Source organism: Helobdella robusta (assembly GCF_000326865.2).
Source record: "Helobdella robusta unplaced genomic scaffold HELROscaffold_41, whole genome shotgun sequence".
Classification (NCBI taxonomy): Eukaryota; Metazoa; Annelida; class Clitellata; order Rhynchobdellida; family Glossiphoniidae; genus Helobdella; species Helobdella robusta.
The window spans coordinates 1672215-1691204 of record NW_008704941.1 but is presented as its reverse complement, the minus strand read 5'-3'; the positions used below and the strand labels follow the sequence as shown (position 1 = coordinate 1691204).

At 31.4% G+C, this 18990-nt stretch overlaps 5 protein-coding genes across 5 annotated transcripts; 1 reads left to right on the top strand and 4 right to left on the bottom strand.

Moving 5' to 3' along the window:
• Window positions 1-736: 736 nt before the first annotated feature.
• On the bottom strand, window positions 737-898 carry HELRODRAFT_84764 (hypothetical protein; the record flags this gene model as incomplete). The annotated part of the gene is made up of 1 exon (XM_009025305.1): window positions 737-898. The coding sequence occupies one exon, from the start codon at window positions 896-898 to the stop codon at window positions 737-739; it is 162 nt and encodes a 53-aa protein (XP_009023553.1).
• A 610-nt stretch (window positions 899-1508) lies between these two features.
• HELRODRAFT_177243 (hypothetical protein) lies at window positions 1509-2809 on the bottom strand (the record flags this gene model as incomplete). The annotated part of the gene is made up of 4 exons (XM_009025439.1): window positions 1509-1802; window positions 1867-2007; window positions 2499-2596; window positions 2668-2809. The coding sequence occupies 4 exons, from the start codon at window positions 2807-2809 to the stop codon at window positions 1509-1511; spliced, it is 675 nt and encodes a 224-aa protein (XP_009023687.1).
• Window positions 2810-3291: 482 nt separating this feature from the next.
• On the bottom strand, window positions 3292-5991 carry HELRODRAFT_177242 (hypothetical protein; the record flags this gene model as incomplete). Its single annotated transcript, XM_009025438.1, has 6 exons — window positions 3292-3408; window positions 4074-4237; window positions 4686-4789; window positions 4853-5015; window positions 5545-5742; window positions 5913-5991. 6 exons carry the CDS (start codon window positions 5989-5991, stop codon window positions 3292-3294), a joined length of 825 nt encoding a protein of 274 aa, XP_009023686.1.
• A 192-nt stretch (window positions 5992-6183) lies between these two features.
• On the bottom strand, window positions 6184-7761 carry HELRODRAFT_193057 (hypothetical protein). The gene is made up of 4 exons (XM_009025437.1): window positions 7631-7761; window positions 7407-7523; window positions 7174-7323; window positions 6184-6659 (listed from the first exon to the last, which is right to left on the bottom strand). The coding sequence occupies exons 1-4, from the start codon at window positions 7689-7691 to the stop codon at window positions 6550-6552; spliced, it is 438 nt and encodes a 145-aa protein (XP_009023685.1). The 5' UTR covers window positions 7692-7761; the 3' UTR covers window positions 6184-6549.
• Window positions 7762-9411: 1650 nt separating this feature from the next.
• Window positions 9412-18988, top strand: HELRODRAFT_193056 (hypothetical protein; the record flags this gene model as incomplete). The annotated part of the gene is made up of 9 exons (XM_009025436.1): window positions 9412-9641; window positions 12732-12791; window positions 12913-13019; window positions 14976-15180; window positions 15663-15818; window positions 17167-17295; window positions 18202-18525; window positions 18598-18744; window positions 18942-18988. Exons 1-9 carry the CDS (start codon window positions 9575-9577, stop codon window positions 18986-18988), a joined length of 1242 nt encoding a protein of 413 aa, XP_009023684.1. The 5' UTR covers window positions 9412-9574.
• Between the last annotated feature and the right edge of the window lie 2 nt (window positions 18989-18990).

Genomic DNA, 18990 nt, shown 5'->3' with positions numbered 1-18990 from the left:
GTTTTTAAAAATAACAAAAGTTGAATGCAAAAATATACATAAAACAAACAACCAACTGACCAAACAATTAATCAATTATTGAAATTATTAGCAATATTTTTATAATCTAAATGATATCTAAAGAATAATAAAAAAATCTAATAGCATATGTCAAAAGTACGAGCGCTAAATGTACATTATGTATGCATGCGCAATACAAAGCACCATACATTTATCTAAGTATTCTTTTAAGATTCTAAAATCGCAGGTAACGATATCAATGAATTCATGGGTTCAAAAGCCAGTGTTCTATATTGTCAAACATCTTGTTCGCTAATAAGATATTTAAATGCCACATCTGCTAAACAGATGATGTGTTGTGTGTTTTAGACTTGCAGCATAGCAGTTTATTTATACAATCTTCTTGAAACTGGACATAATTGCTCAAAAATGCAAAACTATGCTCCTTTCTTAACCTATTATGAGTTTGTGATTTGTGTTAAGCTATTTAAATTTGTTGCACAACAATAAAAAAACAAAAAACACAATGGGGAAATAAATGAACATTTAGCCCAGATAAATTGAGTTTATTATATAAACTATAAATAATTTTTTAATAATTATAAAATAACAGTTAAAAATATTGAAAAGCTCAACTGTAAACAGAACTAAACATCCATTCTTGCACTTGCTTTTAGTTTTACATATATATTATAAGTGCATATATCGATAGACTAAATAAAAATTTCAAAATAATTTATCCAGTGCCAACCTTTACACACTTCTGATAGTCTGCAAAAATTTCGGAACACACTGAAGCGTCGGAGTTGCCTCGAAGAAAATGCTCTCTGAACCACTTATTGAAGCAAGCATCGTAGGAGAATTTCAACTCTTGACATTCTTGACTAACGCTGTTCATTTTGTAATCATCACTTTTATGTTCGGTGCGACAAATAAAGTATAGACACTCGCGATAGACACTGGGCAGGATAGGCACAGGATAGGTAGATAGAGGCAAAACAAATTATTATGCAACCGCAAGTTTAGTTTTACACATTTTTTAGCCAACTATGGAACGTCATAATTATTTTATAATAATAATTTTAATATTTATTTTATGCGATGGTTCTACCCTGCACACATAACTAAAATAACTGCCCTTCACATGATGGAAAAGGTTGATAAAGCAAAAACGACACGGCACGAGCCTTACTGCTAGCTAATAGAATCATTTTCAATTTTATTTCTCTGGATTATACCTCAAATCTATATAATGTACAGTTTTATAAAGACGACGAGATATGAGAATAATAAGTTATTCCTACATAATAAATAAAATGTAATGTTCGTTAATGTTATAGGGTTCACAATAAACTTTATACATTTAACTCATTCCAAGAAAAACAGAACGTTAAAAAACCTAACAATAACTTTTAATTTCTAACAAAATTGTCATAAAAGCAAATGTACTTATAAATATTTCTGCTAAGCTAATAAGAAGTTCTATTTATAGAGCACCCAGCTTTTATTTAAAATTTCAAAAGCAAATCTCTCACGCTGTTAGTTGATTTTGGTGTTTTCAAAGGTTTTGTCAGGTTTTGAGATTGCGTAGGTTCATTTGGTGTCTTCACAGTTTCATGCGTCTCATTATTTTCCCGTTGAATTTTATTATTTCTCTTTCTTAGAGTTTTTACCAGAATACATTTTTGACAAAGAAGTAGGACAAAATCGATGAAAAGTTCAACAAATTCAACAACTGACATAAAAGACATTCCCAAGTATAACCCTAAAATCCCTCCAATATCTGACAGAAACTGGGCCACCTACGAAAAATATTTAATCTGTGTTTGTTAAACTTTAAATTTTTATTTATCAAAAGCCATTTACTTCATAGCTTGGCGATTCGGATAGTACTTGAAAGTTGAACTCTTCAAAATATATTTCGACAGTTAAGAGATTGTCCTTGTACTTATTGTCTTGAAACATGTCAAAAGGTACTTTGTCGTCCAAATATTTCAAGGTATCATTCTTTTTAAAAATATTTTTCCAAAATAATAGATAAAAATATGCTGAAATGTAAATTTAATAAACGACTACCAGTAAAACTTGTGACGGCCACTGACCAATTGAAACTGACGTCATGTATGATGTTTCACTGGATATATACAATTAAATTATTTTACTTTCAACCTTCAGATTTATAAAAAAATTTATATACACAACACACATATACATACCTGCAAACCACCGGACAAGTGCACATTGACTCGTTATTGTTGAAATTATTCAAAATTTCTTTTCTACATTTTTCTGAATAAAAAAATTTAATTTAATAAACAAAAGCATGCCCTTATTTTTAAGTAAATCTTTTCTATTTCAAATATCTGTTTTGCCAGCAACTATTAAGGACCAAACAACGCAAGTTGATTGCTATTTTTGCTAGCAAACATGGACCGAACATATTTGAATAACTTTACAACATTGTAGAGTTGAACGAAAGGTATATAAATTTGGCTAACTTTCAAAGAAATTATTTTAAAAAATCCAACAACTTCCTTATCAAAAATTGATGTGATGTGAGGTGTCTGGTCTAAATACAAAAAAATCCAACAACTTCCTTATCGAAAATTGATGTTATGTAAAGTGTCTGGTCTAAATATGGTCTAAATACAAAAAGAAATGTTGTACCTTGTTTTGCATCAGAAACGCTACAGATGGGCCAAAGTTTATTTCCAAAAACGGTTCCATTCAAGGGGTAGTGTGGATCGCCGCAACCGCACGCCAGCATGACATTTTTTTGATAGCACGTTCTTTGGCAAGCCTGTGCCATCATAAATCCATTTTAGTATGTAAATTTATTCAAGGTTATTTAACCGGGATAGCAAATTTGTTCGAACTATTACTTTATATCCTAATATGATTCATTGACTGTTTTAAATTGAGTAAAACCTAAAAACGTCGATAAAATTTGATTTGATAACATCCATTTCTCTATTTCGAAAAACTTTTTGGCTAGGTCACTTTTAAGATATGAAACGTTTTTATCAGTTTGATTAATAAATTTTTTCAGTTTGCAAAATTGATTAACATGATGAATAGAATAAGCTAAGGAATACACATGAAGTAACGTAATGTATGGCCCTGTTTTAACCTCATCTTAGCATGCTTCTTAACAAAAAACATTTCAAACGATTACTCATTTTGGCTACTAATTCATTAAAATTGTTTTTTACTAATTTATATTTAGTTAATAGTTTGTTCTGCATAATATTTTGCGTTTTGATACAATTTAAAAAAATAAAATAAAACTAATTATACTCCTTGACTGTATCTAGTTTCAGGGAAAATTTCTTTATAAACATTGTCCATGTTGGCATCGCTTGAGTCCACGCACTTCGAGTACGGTTGGCCTCTCCTCTCAACAACAATCTATGTGTAACAAATTTAATATCGCTTGAATGGAATCTTAAAAAATAATTTTATGATTTTTGAAAAGATGTATGGCTGAAAGTTGATTGTTTTTTTTATAAATAACTTATTTGCTAGATAATTACGCTACAACATCATCCATCTTGAATGACGATGAATTGTATCAATATTTGGTTTTTCAATAAACGCCTTTGAATTGATGTTTTTAGAAATGTATTAATAATTGTTCCAGTAGATGGTTAGTAGGTCAATTGAAATGAATCGATGTAATTAATATTTTTATTACTGATTAATTTTTAATACTGATTTTTTCCTGAGATTAACAAATAAAAAATCTTAATGAACGCATCGAAAACAAATGTATTTAATTTCAATTGCATCGGCGCGAGTTAGCTGCTTAAATTGATTAAAATAAGTCTGTTTAGAGCCAAGAGAAATTGTAACTTGGGAACAATATTCATTCAATATTGTGTGGTATTAAAGTATTTTTTAAACGTAAGACATTCATTTGAAGTTTTTAAAATAAAAAAAAATTATTATCACATCAGCTAAGATAAAGTAATTTTAATTTTGTTTCAAAGTATAAGAATATAATATATATCATTATTGGTTGAAACCGAAATTCATTGAAAACTTTAAATTTTAAAATTAAGTTTTGAACCGACCTTCTTCAATGAAATTGAGGTCAAATGTCCAGGACTGACTAGGATGCCCTGGTCCTCTGGGAATGGGGCCTGCAATCCAATGTGGACGACAAGTCTGATACCAGCCGTGTCACCAGCGTCACTAACGTATTCGTCTTGGTTTATGTTCAATGTCATCATGAGACCTGTTCAATTTGAAGGTCAGTTTTTCTATTTAGTATTTATCGAACAAGAACTTTTTCATTCGTATAATTTACATTCGTATAATTTATAAATATTTGACATTAAGTTTTTCTTGAGTCTAGATATGATTTTCTTTTACAAGTATTACACGATCGGTGGTTGGCTATTTGTAAAACTATTTAGTATAATTTTTAAAAAGTTATTTTTAAATTTTAAAAGGGAAAAATTAATGAACATTTAAAAACAATACACCTATAACAAAATTTTAGTTTTATATATAAATAAATTTTAAGCGGATAACTTTGAATTTATGAATATTCTTGTGAAAAAAACTTCTCAACTTAAGCAATTAATTTTATTTCAGCGTTAATCAGAACTTGTTTGGCATAAACTCAATTTTAATGACAAAATTCATTAAAAATTGATATTCAATTTTTTGAAAGTTTCAACCGTATCGTCTGCCTGTTCGATGGGACTTCAAACTTGCAACCTGCCATCCACTGTTGAAGACGAAGCAGTTTCCGTGAATCGGGTTGTAAAATTGGAAAAAATATCTTCAGGAAGTTTGTTTGATTTATTAACAAACATTTAAATATTATGATGAATATAAATTGTACTTTGGATCACAGTTGCTGCCCGCAAATGTGCAGTTGAGTACAAGATCGTTCAATGTATAACCGAAACGTTTGCTTGAATTTGATAAAATTTCTGTCAATAACTCTGCTTTTAAAAAAGTTTCTTTTGGTAAAACAGGTGCAGAAGTAGTGGTTTGATAATTTCCTGTTGTTGTTGGTGTTGTTGTCTGGGAGGACGAAGACGAACCAGTAGTTTTGTATTGAATGGTGGATGGCGGTAGAAATGTTGATTGCGTGCCATCTTGCCCTCCATTGCAAAAGTTGTTGGACAGGGAATTGCCACACTTACTGCATTCATTTGCTGGGTTGGTTCCATTGTAAGTCGGACAACAAAAACAACAACATTTTGCATCATATTGATCTGAATTTTCAAATAAATAATGTTTACCACCATTTAGTGTTATTCAAACGAGATTTGTGAGACAGCGTATTTGTTGGTACGGTACTTCGAACTGTCGGGTCGCATGGTTACCATTACCAATTACCATACACTCACCCGTCACAACTCTCATCAATTTTATCTAAATGCGGCCATCAGAAAAGTTACCGGTTGTCATTAAATTAAGAGTCACTGAACACGTGCGCAAATTCACACTTGAATTAACGTGCCGAAATGTTATTACGTTAAATACACTTACTGACGCTCCTCTTTTTTCTTTTCGAGACAGACTGACTTTGGAATTGAGATTTTTTTACCGGGTTGATATTGCACAGCGTGATGGCCGGGAAGTCGATATCGTTGGCGTGTTGTATCGAGATGCCGACCGAGACTGAATAATCGAAGTACTTTTGGATCTGTCTGTACAGGTTGAAGATCAAGACAGCTGTTGCAGCAAAGGTGAAACAAATCCAAAATATCTTTTTAAAGCGTCCTGTTTATAAACATTGCATTAATAAAGTTCATATTAGTAAAATAATTAGAACATATTTTAATAAGTTATCAATAAATATAAATTTAATGAATATAAATTTTGACGGGAAAAATGTTGATCTGAATCGTTTAAATTCAAATGTTAATGAACAAATTAACAATCGATCCTACCAGTCGACAAAGCAATGGTGCCCACACCATGCGTCGTCGTATTCTTTTCAAATGACTCCAACAAATTTGACGAGCTCATTTTCACTTAAGATAATCTGAAGAACTCCAAAGGAAAGTAGGTATGTTACGTCAGGTTGTTCAGCGGTGAACGACAACTAGTTCAGCGCCATGGTTACGATATTGATTGGCCAAATGACGATATGGATCGATTGACTGAATGGCAGTCTCCAGATAAGATCAGACCATTTTAAAAACAATTTTTTTTAGTTTTTTTTTGTAATTTTATATTCAAACGTTAAGAAACACGCTTATTTAATTTATTAGATTGAAATTAAAAATAAATATTTATTGAAAAATTTCTTGTTTGTTAAATTTCAATAAATTCAAAAATACCAACGGTATGATTATTGACAAACAACTTGCAAACAGTTTCAATTGGCATGCTTGTTAATATTTATTTAGATGGCTCTAGATTATGATAGATTAAAATTACACGACAAAAAGTGTTAGTGAACAGACAATATATAAAGTAAGTTAGGTATAGTAATTGAAAATTTTCAAATGTTTCACCAAGCAAGCAAGAATATCAGTAAACGTAATAGAGAACGAATGAAGGTAATTCCTCATGACGTAACGATCAAGCAAAATATTCTCTTTTGCTGTTGTCCAGACAAAAGCGACCACTTTTCTGGGTTGGAATGCTTTGGCAGATTTTAGTGCCGTATGGGCATGTTGTGCACGGATCGACTGTGGTAGGTACGAATGTTAGTCATTCACAAAGTTAGAAAACAATAACTTTCATTTTTTTTAAATTTATTAACAAAAATCAACAGTTTTCATTATTTATAAAGCTTAGAAAAAATAATTTTAATTTTTTTAAATTTGATTACAAAAATAAAACGTTTCGTGATGTTTTAACAATGTGCACAAAACTGATTTTTCAACTGCAAACTTTCGTTCATTATATTTCTATTGCAACTTCAATTGAACATTATTTTTATGTATTAAAAAATGACTTACCAATAAAGGCATGACGAATTAATATAGCCCTACATGTAAAATATTTCTAAATTATGATCCTAAATGAGGTATCCTAGTATATAGTCTGCATATTTGATTAGTATTTATTATAGGTATATGATGTGGTGTATAGTGCTTGTGTATAAAAGCGTAGTTTATCATATTTAGCAAGAAGTTTTGCACAAATTTCTCAATCAAAAAAGCATCATTTAAATAATATACAAGTCAATTTAATACAAACTTAGCTCGCAGTAATGTCCCCCGTATTTGAACCAGGTGGCATTTTTTCCAGGACAATCGCAGTATCTTTCTCCAGAATTTATTCCATTCTTGCAAATGCCGCCGTTTTTGCACGGAGTAATTGTGTTGTCTACACATACGCTTGTGTCATCTTCAATTTTGAATGTTTATATTTTTTGAAAAATTTAATAAACTTTGGGTTAATTAAGTTCAAAGTGATTGAAACGAACGTACCCCACTGGCATTGTTCCCCTTTGTAACCAGCCGGGCACTCACAGTGGTAGTCCCACTTGAAGCCCTGGTCTTGCGGGACACACGTACCCCCGTTCTGGCAGTTGTGATTTCTGCAATCTGGCAAAAGAAAATTTTTTTCATGCGGAGTAATGTATCGACAGGTTTGTAAAGTATGGTGAGAACAATTTTATAAAAATGATGAAACATCTGTGGCAGTTACTTACCAGAAACGACCAGTGGAGCACCGGAGAGAAAACTTAATAAGAGAACCAGAGGGAGGTTCATGCTTCTGGTGGAAGGTTTTTGTTGCGATACCAGAAATCAAAAATTGGATAGACGGCTGATGAGGTTGAACTCTTTAGGCCTATCTAAATAATCTGTTCTGTTTTAAAAGTTATATATGTGCTAAATATAACTAACATATTATAATATATATATATATATGTATATATGTATATATATATATATATATATATATATATATATTAGTTGTGGGCTATGTGTCAGTATGTGTTGTGTGTTTAGATGTGCAAACTTGTTCACCATAAAGTTTTATATAAAAAAAGCAAGTTCACAAAGCATGTCTTTATGGTGCACATAAAATAATGTTTGACGCAGCTTTGAATGGGAACGATGAACACGAACGAGTACGACTTCAGTATTCGGATGGAGACAATTATTATTAACGTTTTGTCATTGCGAGCGTTGTGCAACGTTACCAGCATAACAATGAATGCTTGTTTCTTAAAATACAAATTCTAAACTAGAAAGACCAGAATGCACACGTGCATAATCTTCTTATATCATTTTAAAAATTACACACGGTCTATATAGCTAGGTGTTTATCATTGTAGTGTACAAGTGATGTTGTGCGTAATGTAATTAAGTGCTGGTAAGTTAAAATACTTCTTGCGGTTTCGCCATTTTCTCTGTTGTTTTCTAAAATGAGCTTGATTGACTAGGAGCGGAAATTGAGTATAAGTCAGTATAAATATTTTTACAAAAGTCGTTTAAAAAGAGTTATTTACATTATCAAATTGGTTTTGACAAGAATTTATTTAAAGATTTGAGATAGTTTTATATCTAACATAAGTTATTTACATAAAAAAAAACAAACAAAGCACGTTAAACAATATAACTTCGAACCAAAATTGAAATGGGGTTGACAGTAAGTTAATTGATGTGAGTTAATTGATTTAAGTTAAGCAAAGTATGATAATTAAAAAATAGTATATATATATATATATATAATATATGTATATATATATAAATACACACACCCACGCGTGTGTGTCTTCGTACACAGAATAGAACACATACAAAACACATGTCTTAAATTGAATTAACAACTTTTCACTCAATCTCTAGATGGCGAAACTGAATTACGGAAACGACGAATTTTAACAAATTCTGAAAAATTTTAAAAGTTGGTTTGGGAGAACAGGCTGGCCATTTGTAATAAATTGTTGCATCAAATGAACAAACATCTGGGATGACATCGTTCGAAAAATTTTGAAATAAGTTTATTTATATACACTTTTGAGTAACAAAACAACAGTTTATTAAATTACATTTATTTCATTCATCATTTTTTTAAAATTACTTTTATTTGATTTTTTACTGAGGGATTTTTTAGTGATGATAATTAATTTTCAACTTATGTGCCATCTTTAGAGTTAATGATTAATTTTTTGCCTGTTTAAAAAAAAATAATATTCATAATTTTTAAAATTTGTATATAATAATAAATTTTAAATAAATTTTCTTGTTATTTTTTGGTTCAAACAACAATTTGTGATAATATTATTATTTATTTGTATATTCCTACTTTCCATACATTCGTTCGTTCGTTCATTCATTCATTAGTTCGTTCATTCACTCATTCATTAATTCATTCTTTCATTCATTCACTCGTTCGTCGTTTGTGCTGTTTGCTTGAAGTCGGCGTCACATTTTTGCTCTCAACTCTTCGGCCATCAGCTCATCATGCACCCATCGTAAATTTAGATTTCATCCTCTTCAATAATAAATTTTACTTTCAACTGCAATTTCAAGTTTCGGCAAACGTTTCATATTTCCAATTTATAAAATTAAATATATTACCGTGTCAACATCTAAATTTTGTGGTACATTTATTGATCAGAAATAGTTAAATGAAAATTTATTAAATGATTCTCTCGCAAACAATTCAAATATTTCTATTGCTCCTTTGTTTGCACAACAACGGGAACAACGGTTAGTCTCCCATTTCATTTGCTTTCAATTACTTTTGCTCATTCATTGCATAATGTAACGTAATTTGGACATTTTTTTAAAAACTCATCATTAAATTTGCTCTACGAATGATGAATATGTATTTCATGTCATAAAAATTTATTTGAAGTTATTTTAACGCTTACTTATTTAGTATTTAGTATTAACCTTCCGTGCAGTATATCTATCGCGTTAGATAACTTTAGATTTGAGAAATGCTGAACAGCATTGTCGACCATGTCGTAAAGTGTTTTAATTGGCGTGAGCCCTCTACTTTACAATCTTTCTGCTTGTTTGACTTTTTTCTATTATGAATATTCTATTATCTGTTTAAACAAATAAACATAGAATCATTTCGATCTTTGGTGTGTGTGTGTGTGTGTGTGTGTGTGTGACATTTTCGTTTTAATGCTTTGTACATGCAATCCCATGTTGAATCACTGATGAGTGTGTTTTAGTTTGTTTTATTATGAAACTTAAAGTTTTGTTGAGAGAGACAGAACGAATCATCAGTAAAAGGACAAAAGAGAAATAGAGAGAGGGTGAGAAAGAGAGAGAGAGAGAGAGAGAGAGAGAGAGAGAGAGAGAGAGAGAGAGAGAGAGAGAGGCAGACAGACAGACAATAAATCACTGGAATGTTTTTTTACGGAGGTCAGGGTCACAATCTCTGAATTGTACAACGATCGTTTCTTTATTATTTATGCTTCTATTTTTTCAGCCAGAATTTTGTTACATCTATAGAAAATTTAATTTGCTGTTGGTCAATATATAAGTGACCAAAATTTAATCTACTGAAAAATCTTTTATAATTTTTATAAACAACATTTATAAAAATTTACAAAAAATTATAAAAAATAACCATTTAGATTTTCAAATGCCTTAATGTTAAAGTTGATAAATACAGACAGACAGTGGCGTATCTAGACAACTTTGACGGGCAAAATATGGAAATTTTTACGGGTGGCCAAACATTTTACTGGGGATGGGAGGATTTGTGGTAGTGTGGCTTTGGCTGTAGACCTTTTTTTTGCCCCTTACGTTCAATTTTTGGTCAATTTTGTCAAATGATACTTTTTTAAGGCTTTTATTAAAAAACTGGCTTCAGCCCCGCTAGATTCGCCGGTGCAGACAGAATAAATTTACACTTTCCATTGTAAGCATTGACAAATGTTTAAAATTACAAACTATTAACAAACGTTTGAAATTACATGCTAATTACAAAAATTGTTAGCAATGTTCTTTATGTTGCATGGAATGGTATTGTCCCACAGCTTGGGTCCAGCGAACAACAAACTTGACTGAAACATAAAGGATTTCCGTGAGTGGATGTAAAATGTCTTTAAATGACTTGTCATTCTGATTTTCGTCACATGTTAAGCTCAGGCAATTTTTAAAATATGCCGGTAGTTTGTTTCGAAGAAATTTGAAAACAAAAATAGAGGCATAATGTGCAAAGAGTTGTTTTATTGTTAAAATCTTAATCACTGGAAATAGATGAGTGACATGGTCTCTATATCTGAATTTATAAAATATTCTAACAAATCTTTTTTGAATTTTGAACAAACGACTGATCAAGTAAGCTGAAGAGTTTCCCATATAATGTTACGGTATGATAAGTACGGATAAATAAAGCTGTAATATAAGGTTATCATTAAGTTGCTATATAAATTTGGCTTGAAGTATGCCAATGATGCTGACAAGTTTATTAGACTTATTGATAATGGAGTGGATGTGTTCGGACCAGGGTAAATTAATTTGAAGAAATTGAAAATTACCTACTAATTACAAACGTTTAAAATTACAAGCAAACTAAAAGTCTTAAATTCTTAACTCTGGTATTTCATTTTCATTTGTTCTTCTCACTGATGAATGCCTGAAACTCTGTCACTGCCATGGAAATGATTTTGCAAAACAACCATGGATGTTCTTGTTCTGTTCGCATGAAAATGCATGTTGAGCTATTGCGGAACTTCTTATCAAGAAAATTTGATTGCGTCATTTTGACGTGAAACTATTAGTAGAACATTTTCATTTGAATAAAAATTAAAATAAATATTTAAATAAATAAATGAACATATAATATGTTGGGTATAGTAATGTATGAGTTGTACGGTGTGTTAATATGTGTTTATTGTTACGATAACAATTGTTTCAGCTCTTTGATTATTTAAGTTTCTAATTAAACATAAAATCTGGTTAGCAAACATAAAAGTGAAATGATGATGATACTGCATGTTTGAGGAGCGCTTCCAGTGTGCGTGGGACATATCTACAATTGGCGATTTCTTTCCTACTAGTCCGACAAGAGTTTTTCAAATTTACATTCACATTTCAAATTTTTAACGATAGCTTATCCAGCCATTCCGCATGGTCAAAAACAGCTTCAATTAATACTTTTTTTTTACATAATAATGTGTTCTGAAACGTTTCACCGTTAACGTACAACGTAAATTACAGTTTCATTCACTGACTACTTTTCATCAATTTCTGAATTTCATTTCAAAATTTGCAGAGTTTTATTATTTTTCATGTCGTATCTTTATATAAAAGAATTTGAAGTAGAGGAAGCCTAACGCTGATTAATAAATAATGCCGCTCTATTTCTAAATTATGTGCCCGCCAGGATTCGATCAAACAATTTTTCTTTTGAAGTCACTGCCATGCGTCCACTGCAGCTCGCGTTATGACCTCACTATATAATTTTTTAATATTCATTATATTCACGAAGCCATGTGAGGTGTTGTTCGACTGTGACTGTGCGTTTCTGCTGTGAATATGTCTCTAAAATATATCACATGAATGTAAACGAACCTTAGGTTGATATAATTTAGTTGAAGCGGTTAAAAAGTTGCTCGCCACTAATAATTATTCGTATTTTGTTTTCCACAAATTCCATGCCAAACATGCAAACTGAAACTTTATTTTTATATAAAAATTAGAAAAAGATGAATTCAACCATATTTCAAATGAAAGTTTCAAGCGTAGAGCACAATCCATCGACCTTTCAATGAAACACCACACAAATTCAAATTTATATATTTTTATTCATCAAATGAAAACAATTCCATGCAGCTCAAACAGAGGGTGATCTCGGAGATGATTTGGATATCAATGGATTTGACGAAGAATCAAGTAAATGTTCATCACCTTCATATATGGACAATAGCTTTTAATATAAATACAATGCAATAACTTAATTTTTGAACATATTCTGCACAATTTTGGTATAAAACTTTTAGAGATGACACAAAAGTTTTAGGTTACGATCCTCTGATTGACAAGTTGAGCGAGACCATCATTGTCATGAAGAACCAGACTGCTGTTTTGCCCTGCTCAATTGAATACTTGGGAATCTATAAGGCTAGTCGGCTGTCTGTCAAACAGTGTTAAATATTTATTGAATACTGGATGAAATCATCGTGATTTAATTTCTCGATTTGTTGAATATTTAATTTATAGTTTTATTAATGTTCATTGTTCACAGATCACCAAAAATTTTACCTTTCAATAATTTTGTTGTTTTAATTAATAAGAAATCTTTGTACAATATTATTGAAAAAGCACACACTGACACACCTGACACACACATCAAACTAAAATTTGCTAATGACAATAAACTAAACTACCATTTTTTAACTTTTTTTTTTATAACAGTTGATAATAATAAATTGGAAAAACTACAAGCTATTATCCAAAAACTAATTGTTGTATTTTAATAGTCGAAGAAAATATAATTTAGGTTTCCAGAATCTAAGATTATACTCGACTGACCAGAAATTGAAATCGGAAAACCGGTACAAAATGAAGCAGTTATATTTTTTCATAAGTACACATGAAATATAATTGTTACTCGTGATAAAAAATGTTGGGAATAAATCAATGTTTTCTTGGAAAACAAAAATAAAATTTAAAATAAAATTTGTTAAGTCAGTTGAAATGGGTTACTCAATGAATGTCCTTTAACGTTTTTTGGTCTGTCAGTATTTTATCATATTAATTTCAAGCCTCGGACTTTAAACTTAATGCATTTTTATAAAATTGGGAGATTTGGGTACTTTGGAGAACTTGTCTCGGCAGCCGGGCATCTAGTCCAAAAACGGGCACACTTCTCCGCCCACTTTCTCTATTTAGTTAACACGTGCAAAGGTATTCACGATGCAAGTGTTGAGTGAAACTATGACGGTTACTTGTATTGTATAGTTATGGTACGGATGATGAGATATCATGATAATAATTATACGCAGTATGATAATAATGATACATACGATGATAAAAATGATACATACGATGATAATAATGATGCTAATTTTGCAGAGGATGATTATACTGATGGTGACAATGTTATGGATGGTGATGATAATGTTGTTACTAAGGATAAGACGGTAGTGATGATGATGGTGCTGAAGATAAGACGGTAGTGATGATGATGGGGCTGATGTTGTTATTGGAGATGGCGATGATGAATTTTGAAGACAGTTGCGATGTTGTCAAGTTATAAATTTGAAACCAGCACCGTTAACAAATGTTCTGATAGTAATTATGCGCATGGCAAGGATTATTTTTAGTTTTGATGTTACGACGACGATGATGATAATGATAACGAAGTTGTTGATGATGATAATGATGGTGATGATAATGATGATAATGAAAAAGATTTTGTTTTGACGGTGGGTTGATAACGATGATGATGATGGTAGTGATGATGATGACAACGACGATGACGAGACTGATGATGATGATAATGATTACGACGACGATTATGATATGATGATGATGTTGACAATGATGGTTGCTGATTATGGTAGTAACTATATCAGATATGATAGCTTACTCTTAAGTGGAGGTGCTAAAATCGAAATCAAAAACTTGTAAAAATTTTATTTATAATATGTTTTTTAAAGTTTTCAAAGAAGCAACAAGTTTGAATAAAGTATGAGAAATTTAACTGATTAATAAAAGTTGGAGCTTTAGCTAAACGAGAAATGTACTTTTATTTAAAATTTTGGCTGGCCACTGTATTAAATTATGCTCTTCCATTTAAATTGTAGAAATAAAAATTCTGATTGATGTGTCTACTGTAGAATCTTTATTTCTTAAAAATTTTCCAACAAGCTGCTTTTTTCTACTGAAATTTAAACATTTTGATACTTTTAAAAGTTTTGTGAAATTGATTTGAATCTTTATCGTCAATTTAAATTATCTTAAATTTGAAACTTAATAACAATTAAATTTTTTAAATTTGTAGTCAGATAAATAAACTAAGATATATTAAAAACATACAAACAAACATGAGAATAAGTTTGAAAAAACGTCCAGGTCCTATGGTTAGACGTTCACAATCTGCCGATATCCTTTGAGGAAAAAAGGGTAATTGACGATTCGAGGTTCAGCGTGATTCGTGCATCTGACAGCGACTGGAATCTTCAAATTCGTGACGTCAAAACGGAGGACGAGGGTGTATACCGATGCTCCGTCAACACTAACCCTCCCATCAGTAAAACTGTACAGCTGCATGTCAAATGTTAGCGAACGTTTTTTGTTTAACTATTACATCACGCGCGTCTCAGCATGCAGTCAGGTGGCAAAAAACGCTACAAACGATTCACTTGTATACTTTGGAAACATGGAATGACTCCGTCGACATGAAAAAATTGAACGACTCAACATTGAAGTTGTGCGTTTCATGCAAAAAATATTTGCATGCGATTACATTTCCACAAACAGCACGATGAAATATTTTTGCACAAAGAATATTTCACAAAATCATTGTCACTGATGTCAGACGCGTTTGTGCTCTTTATATAGACGATCATCAATCAAGGCTCCCTCAGGCGCTTAAGTTTTCATACACATTGACATTTTCATTGACACCGAAACGCGAGGTTACCCAGGTGCTCGCTAAAGATAAACTTGACACTTGTCATTATATGGCCAAGATGAGCATACTCCGATTCATAGGGAAAAAAATCAAAGAAAAAAATCTTTTTTTGATTTATTTTGCAGTTCCTCCGTCAATAATCCACAACAATGATAGTGATATCACAGTGTACGAAGGAGACACAATTAAATTATTGTGCCACGCAACCGGACAACCAAAACCAAACGTGACGTGGAGGAAGTCAACCAACCAATCAAATTCATGCAAATTCAAAAGTTCAGGTAGTATCGCTTTATTACATATCTTTTTGTTTATGAAAGGTTTTGTTGTGCCTATTTTAATTAGCGAATAAATGCAAATAGATTGTCTATTTTGAAAAAAAATTGATGAGTGTGTAACATTGATATGTGATAACTTTTTCAAAGCAACTTGATGTAATATTTTTATTTTATTATTCAAAAATGACATTAAAAATTATTGAATTGGGAGAATGCATTATAGAAAATAATTTTCTGCCCAAATTGAATAAATGCACGGCTTCATTTATTACGTGGGCTACATTTTTTTAGCATTGTAACAATGTAAATAAGATTGGTGATGTCATAAATTGCAAAGATCTTTGGAGAAAAATAACAATGTTAAAGAGGAGAGGTGCAATAAATAAACATATCCATTGTTCACCAATGATAAAACGCTGAGGGTAGCTGCAAAATGGCCACCATAAATGGTCACTGCATGGTATTAACCACAAAATGGTGAACACGCATTGTTAAAGAAGAAGTGATAGCTACAAATGACCGCCGGTTCAGCCAATGTATTATTAATACAAATAGCAGCAAAGTAACACCAGTTCGCTTGTTTTTGAATGATCTAAAGCCTATGTAAACGAATTGAGATTGTTGCACAATCTGCGTGAATGTTTTGTTTTTTATCGTTAAACTTTCTTCGTTAATGTTTTTGTTTACGATCAATCACTACTCTACTTTTAAATCTTCCAAATCGAAATCGAAACGTACACATTCCACTGATGATTCCTGGTCAACACCCGCTTTCGTCTGCAATCTATAAGATGCAGTAGCTATATCATTTCTGAATGTAAAAAGTTCTCATGGATGATTGATGATAATTGTTATAGAAGCCGTCGAATTATGTTTCAGCAAATGCGTTTGGTTGGTGGAACAATGCTTTAATCTTAGCTTTGTCTTTTCCTCTATTGTTTCGAGTTCTTTTTTAAACTAACAAGTTTATTCGGTTTATACTTCAAAAACTGTCTTGTCGGTACAGATATTGATTCTAAAAGAATATCGAAACTCAACATCGCTATTGAGTCTCTCTTTCCCCCCGTTTAAATTGTACATACGTATCGGTTTCAAAACATCAATTATCGATATCGCATTCGATACTAATAATCTAATACCAATATTAAAAATGTATCAGCGATTGTTTGCTGCTATTTATATGTATAAAAATATGTGCATATTTTTGGGTATGTGCGTGCGTGTATTGTATCTCCTTCTCTCTCCCCCCCCCTCTCTCTGTGTATGTGTGTGCGTGCGTGTGTAATTCAATAGGAAAAACTATTTGGTTTAACTCTGCATTTCACAAACATGCAAACGTCATGCATGCCAGCAATCAACGAAGTGGACTCCACCTACGTAATGTACAACGTGACGAGGGATTGTGATGGGGTGTACCTGTGCGAGGCCACGAACCACGTGCCCCCACCTGCTTCCAGGTCCTTCAACGTCATCGTCGAATGTTAGTTAGTTCCACGTTTCAAAAACACTTGTGTTGAAAGTTAATCACCCGAGAAAATGAAATAACTAATAACAATTCGTTTATTGAATCTTTGCTTGTATTGTATTCTTGCTTATTTAGCTAGATTTTGTGCTGATTCATAGAGTTTTTAACGATTCAAAGGTTATAAAATAAAAATTGTACTGTCTGTCTAAGTGCAAACACAAACATTTGTAAAAATCGTTTGAATTACTTTGCCAATAGATATCGGGACTGAGCAAATTTGATTCCGTGCCGTATCTCAAAATAATAAAAATCATATCATTCAAAAATTTGATGTGAATAAATAATCAGGAAATAAGCTCAGAAGGCAGCATAATTGTTTTGATTTTTGAAGCTTCATTTGAATGCCGTCTGTAAAGGGCCGTGACTGGACAATAATGAACATTCACATTTCCAGCACTTTGGAAAGTTGGGAGATTAAACTTGTGTTGTAAAGATCGTTGAAATATTGCGTTTTACTTAAAAATGAAAAATCTGGTTAATGATGTTTGTAACGGTAGTTGCATGTTACTATATGAAATTCGGTTGATCACTTCTTAGATAGAACTTAATGTTACTGCTTTAACTTCTAAACATGTTTGAAAACAAAATACAAGACGAAGTAGAGAAAGTGCAACCAAACGACGTTTGAATTTGAAAGAAAAAAAATTATTTATCGCTTTTTGGACCCAACCTTTTTAAAGTTTTAGAAAATATTTGGTGTAGGAATAAAGATCAAATAAAAAGTTTTAGCTTTAATCAGTTTCAAGAGTAACATCCAGATTGCTTACAAAGTTGACTCGAATTTTAAAATAGACTACAAAATCAAATAAATCATACATTTTTTGTTATATACTTGTTCAATTTTAACAAATTATTTTGAAGCCAGTATGCTAGAAAAAAGTTATTTAAATTATTCAGTTGCTCCAAAAGTTTTCTTGCGGAATGATCAAATTTTCCAAGGAGTTGGAAAAGAAACGATCCTAATATGTTTAATAATTGCATTTCCACATGCTGTTAACCACTGGGAAAAGAATGGAAAGCGAATCACATCATCGGAACAATACTACATTGAAACCTATTCGGAACCTGAAAACAAATTGATATTGTCTCTGAAGATAAAAATAAAATCTGAGATGGACTTCGGAGAATATAAGTGCGTTGCCGCCAACAAGCACGGCAGACAAGAAAAATACATGCTCTTGAAGGGTATAAAATTTTGAGTTATTTTTTCCTAAAACTTGATTGAATCAAATTTTAAATAAATTTTAAATTCACTAGAAATAAAATATGACTACCACACCACCGATTCGTTTGAGAGAAAGAGAAAACCTACTGCATTGCCAACATTCTATTCAGAACCATCTTATGCGCCCATGTCTTCAGAGTTCTTATATTCTAAGTCTGAATATGACAGACACACTCTCGGTTTGCATCTTTTTTTATCATTTGAAATTTTATTAATTCAAAAATTATCTACACGTATGTTAAAGATGCAAGTTTCATTGATAATAATAATAATATTATTAATAATAAAATTAATAATAATAATTTTTAATAAGTTATTTGGTCCACCAAACAATTATGATAATGAATAAATTTAACGTCTGAACATTTTTCGGCAGGTAAGTTGTCTTTCTTGATTTCGTTACTGCGTTTTTGGCTAACCTAACA

Bases quoted from the DNA above. Each gene is read 5' to 3' on its own strand.
- HELRODRAFT_193057 (XM_009025437.1), bottom strand. From the start codon at position 7,691: ATGAACCTCCCTCTGGTTCTCTTATTAAGTTTTCTCTCCGGTGCTCCA. The intron at 7,324-7,406 runs GTACGTTCGTTT...TCAAAATTGAAG, and splicing joins AGGGGAACAATGCCAGTGGG to ATGACACAAGCGTATGTGTA. The intron at 6,660-7,173 runs GTTTGTATTAAA...TACCTACCACAG, and splicing joins GGGACATTACTGCGAGCTAA to TCGATCCGTGCACAACATGC.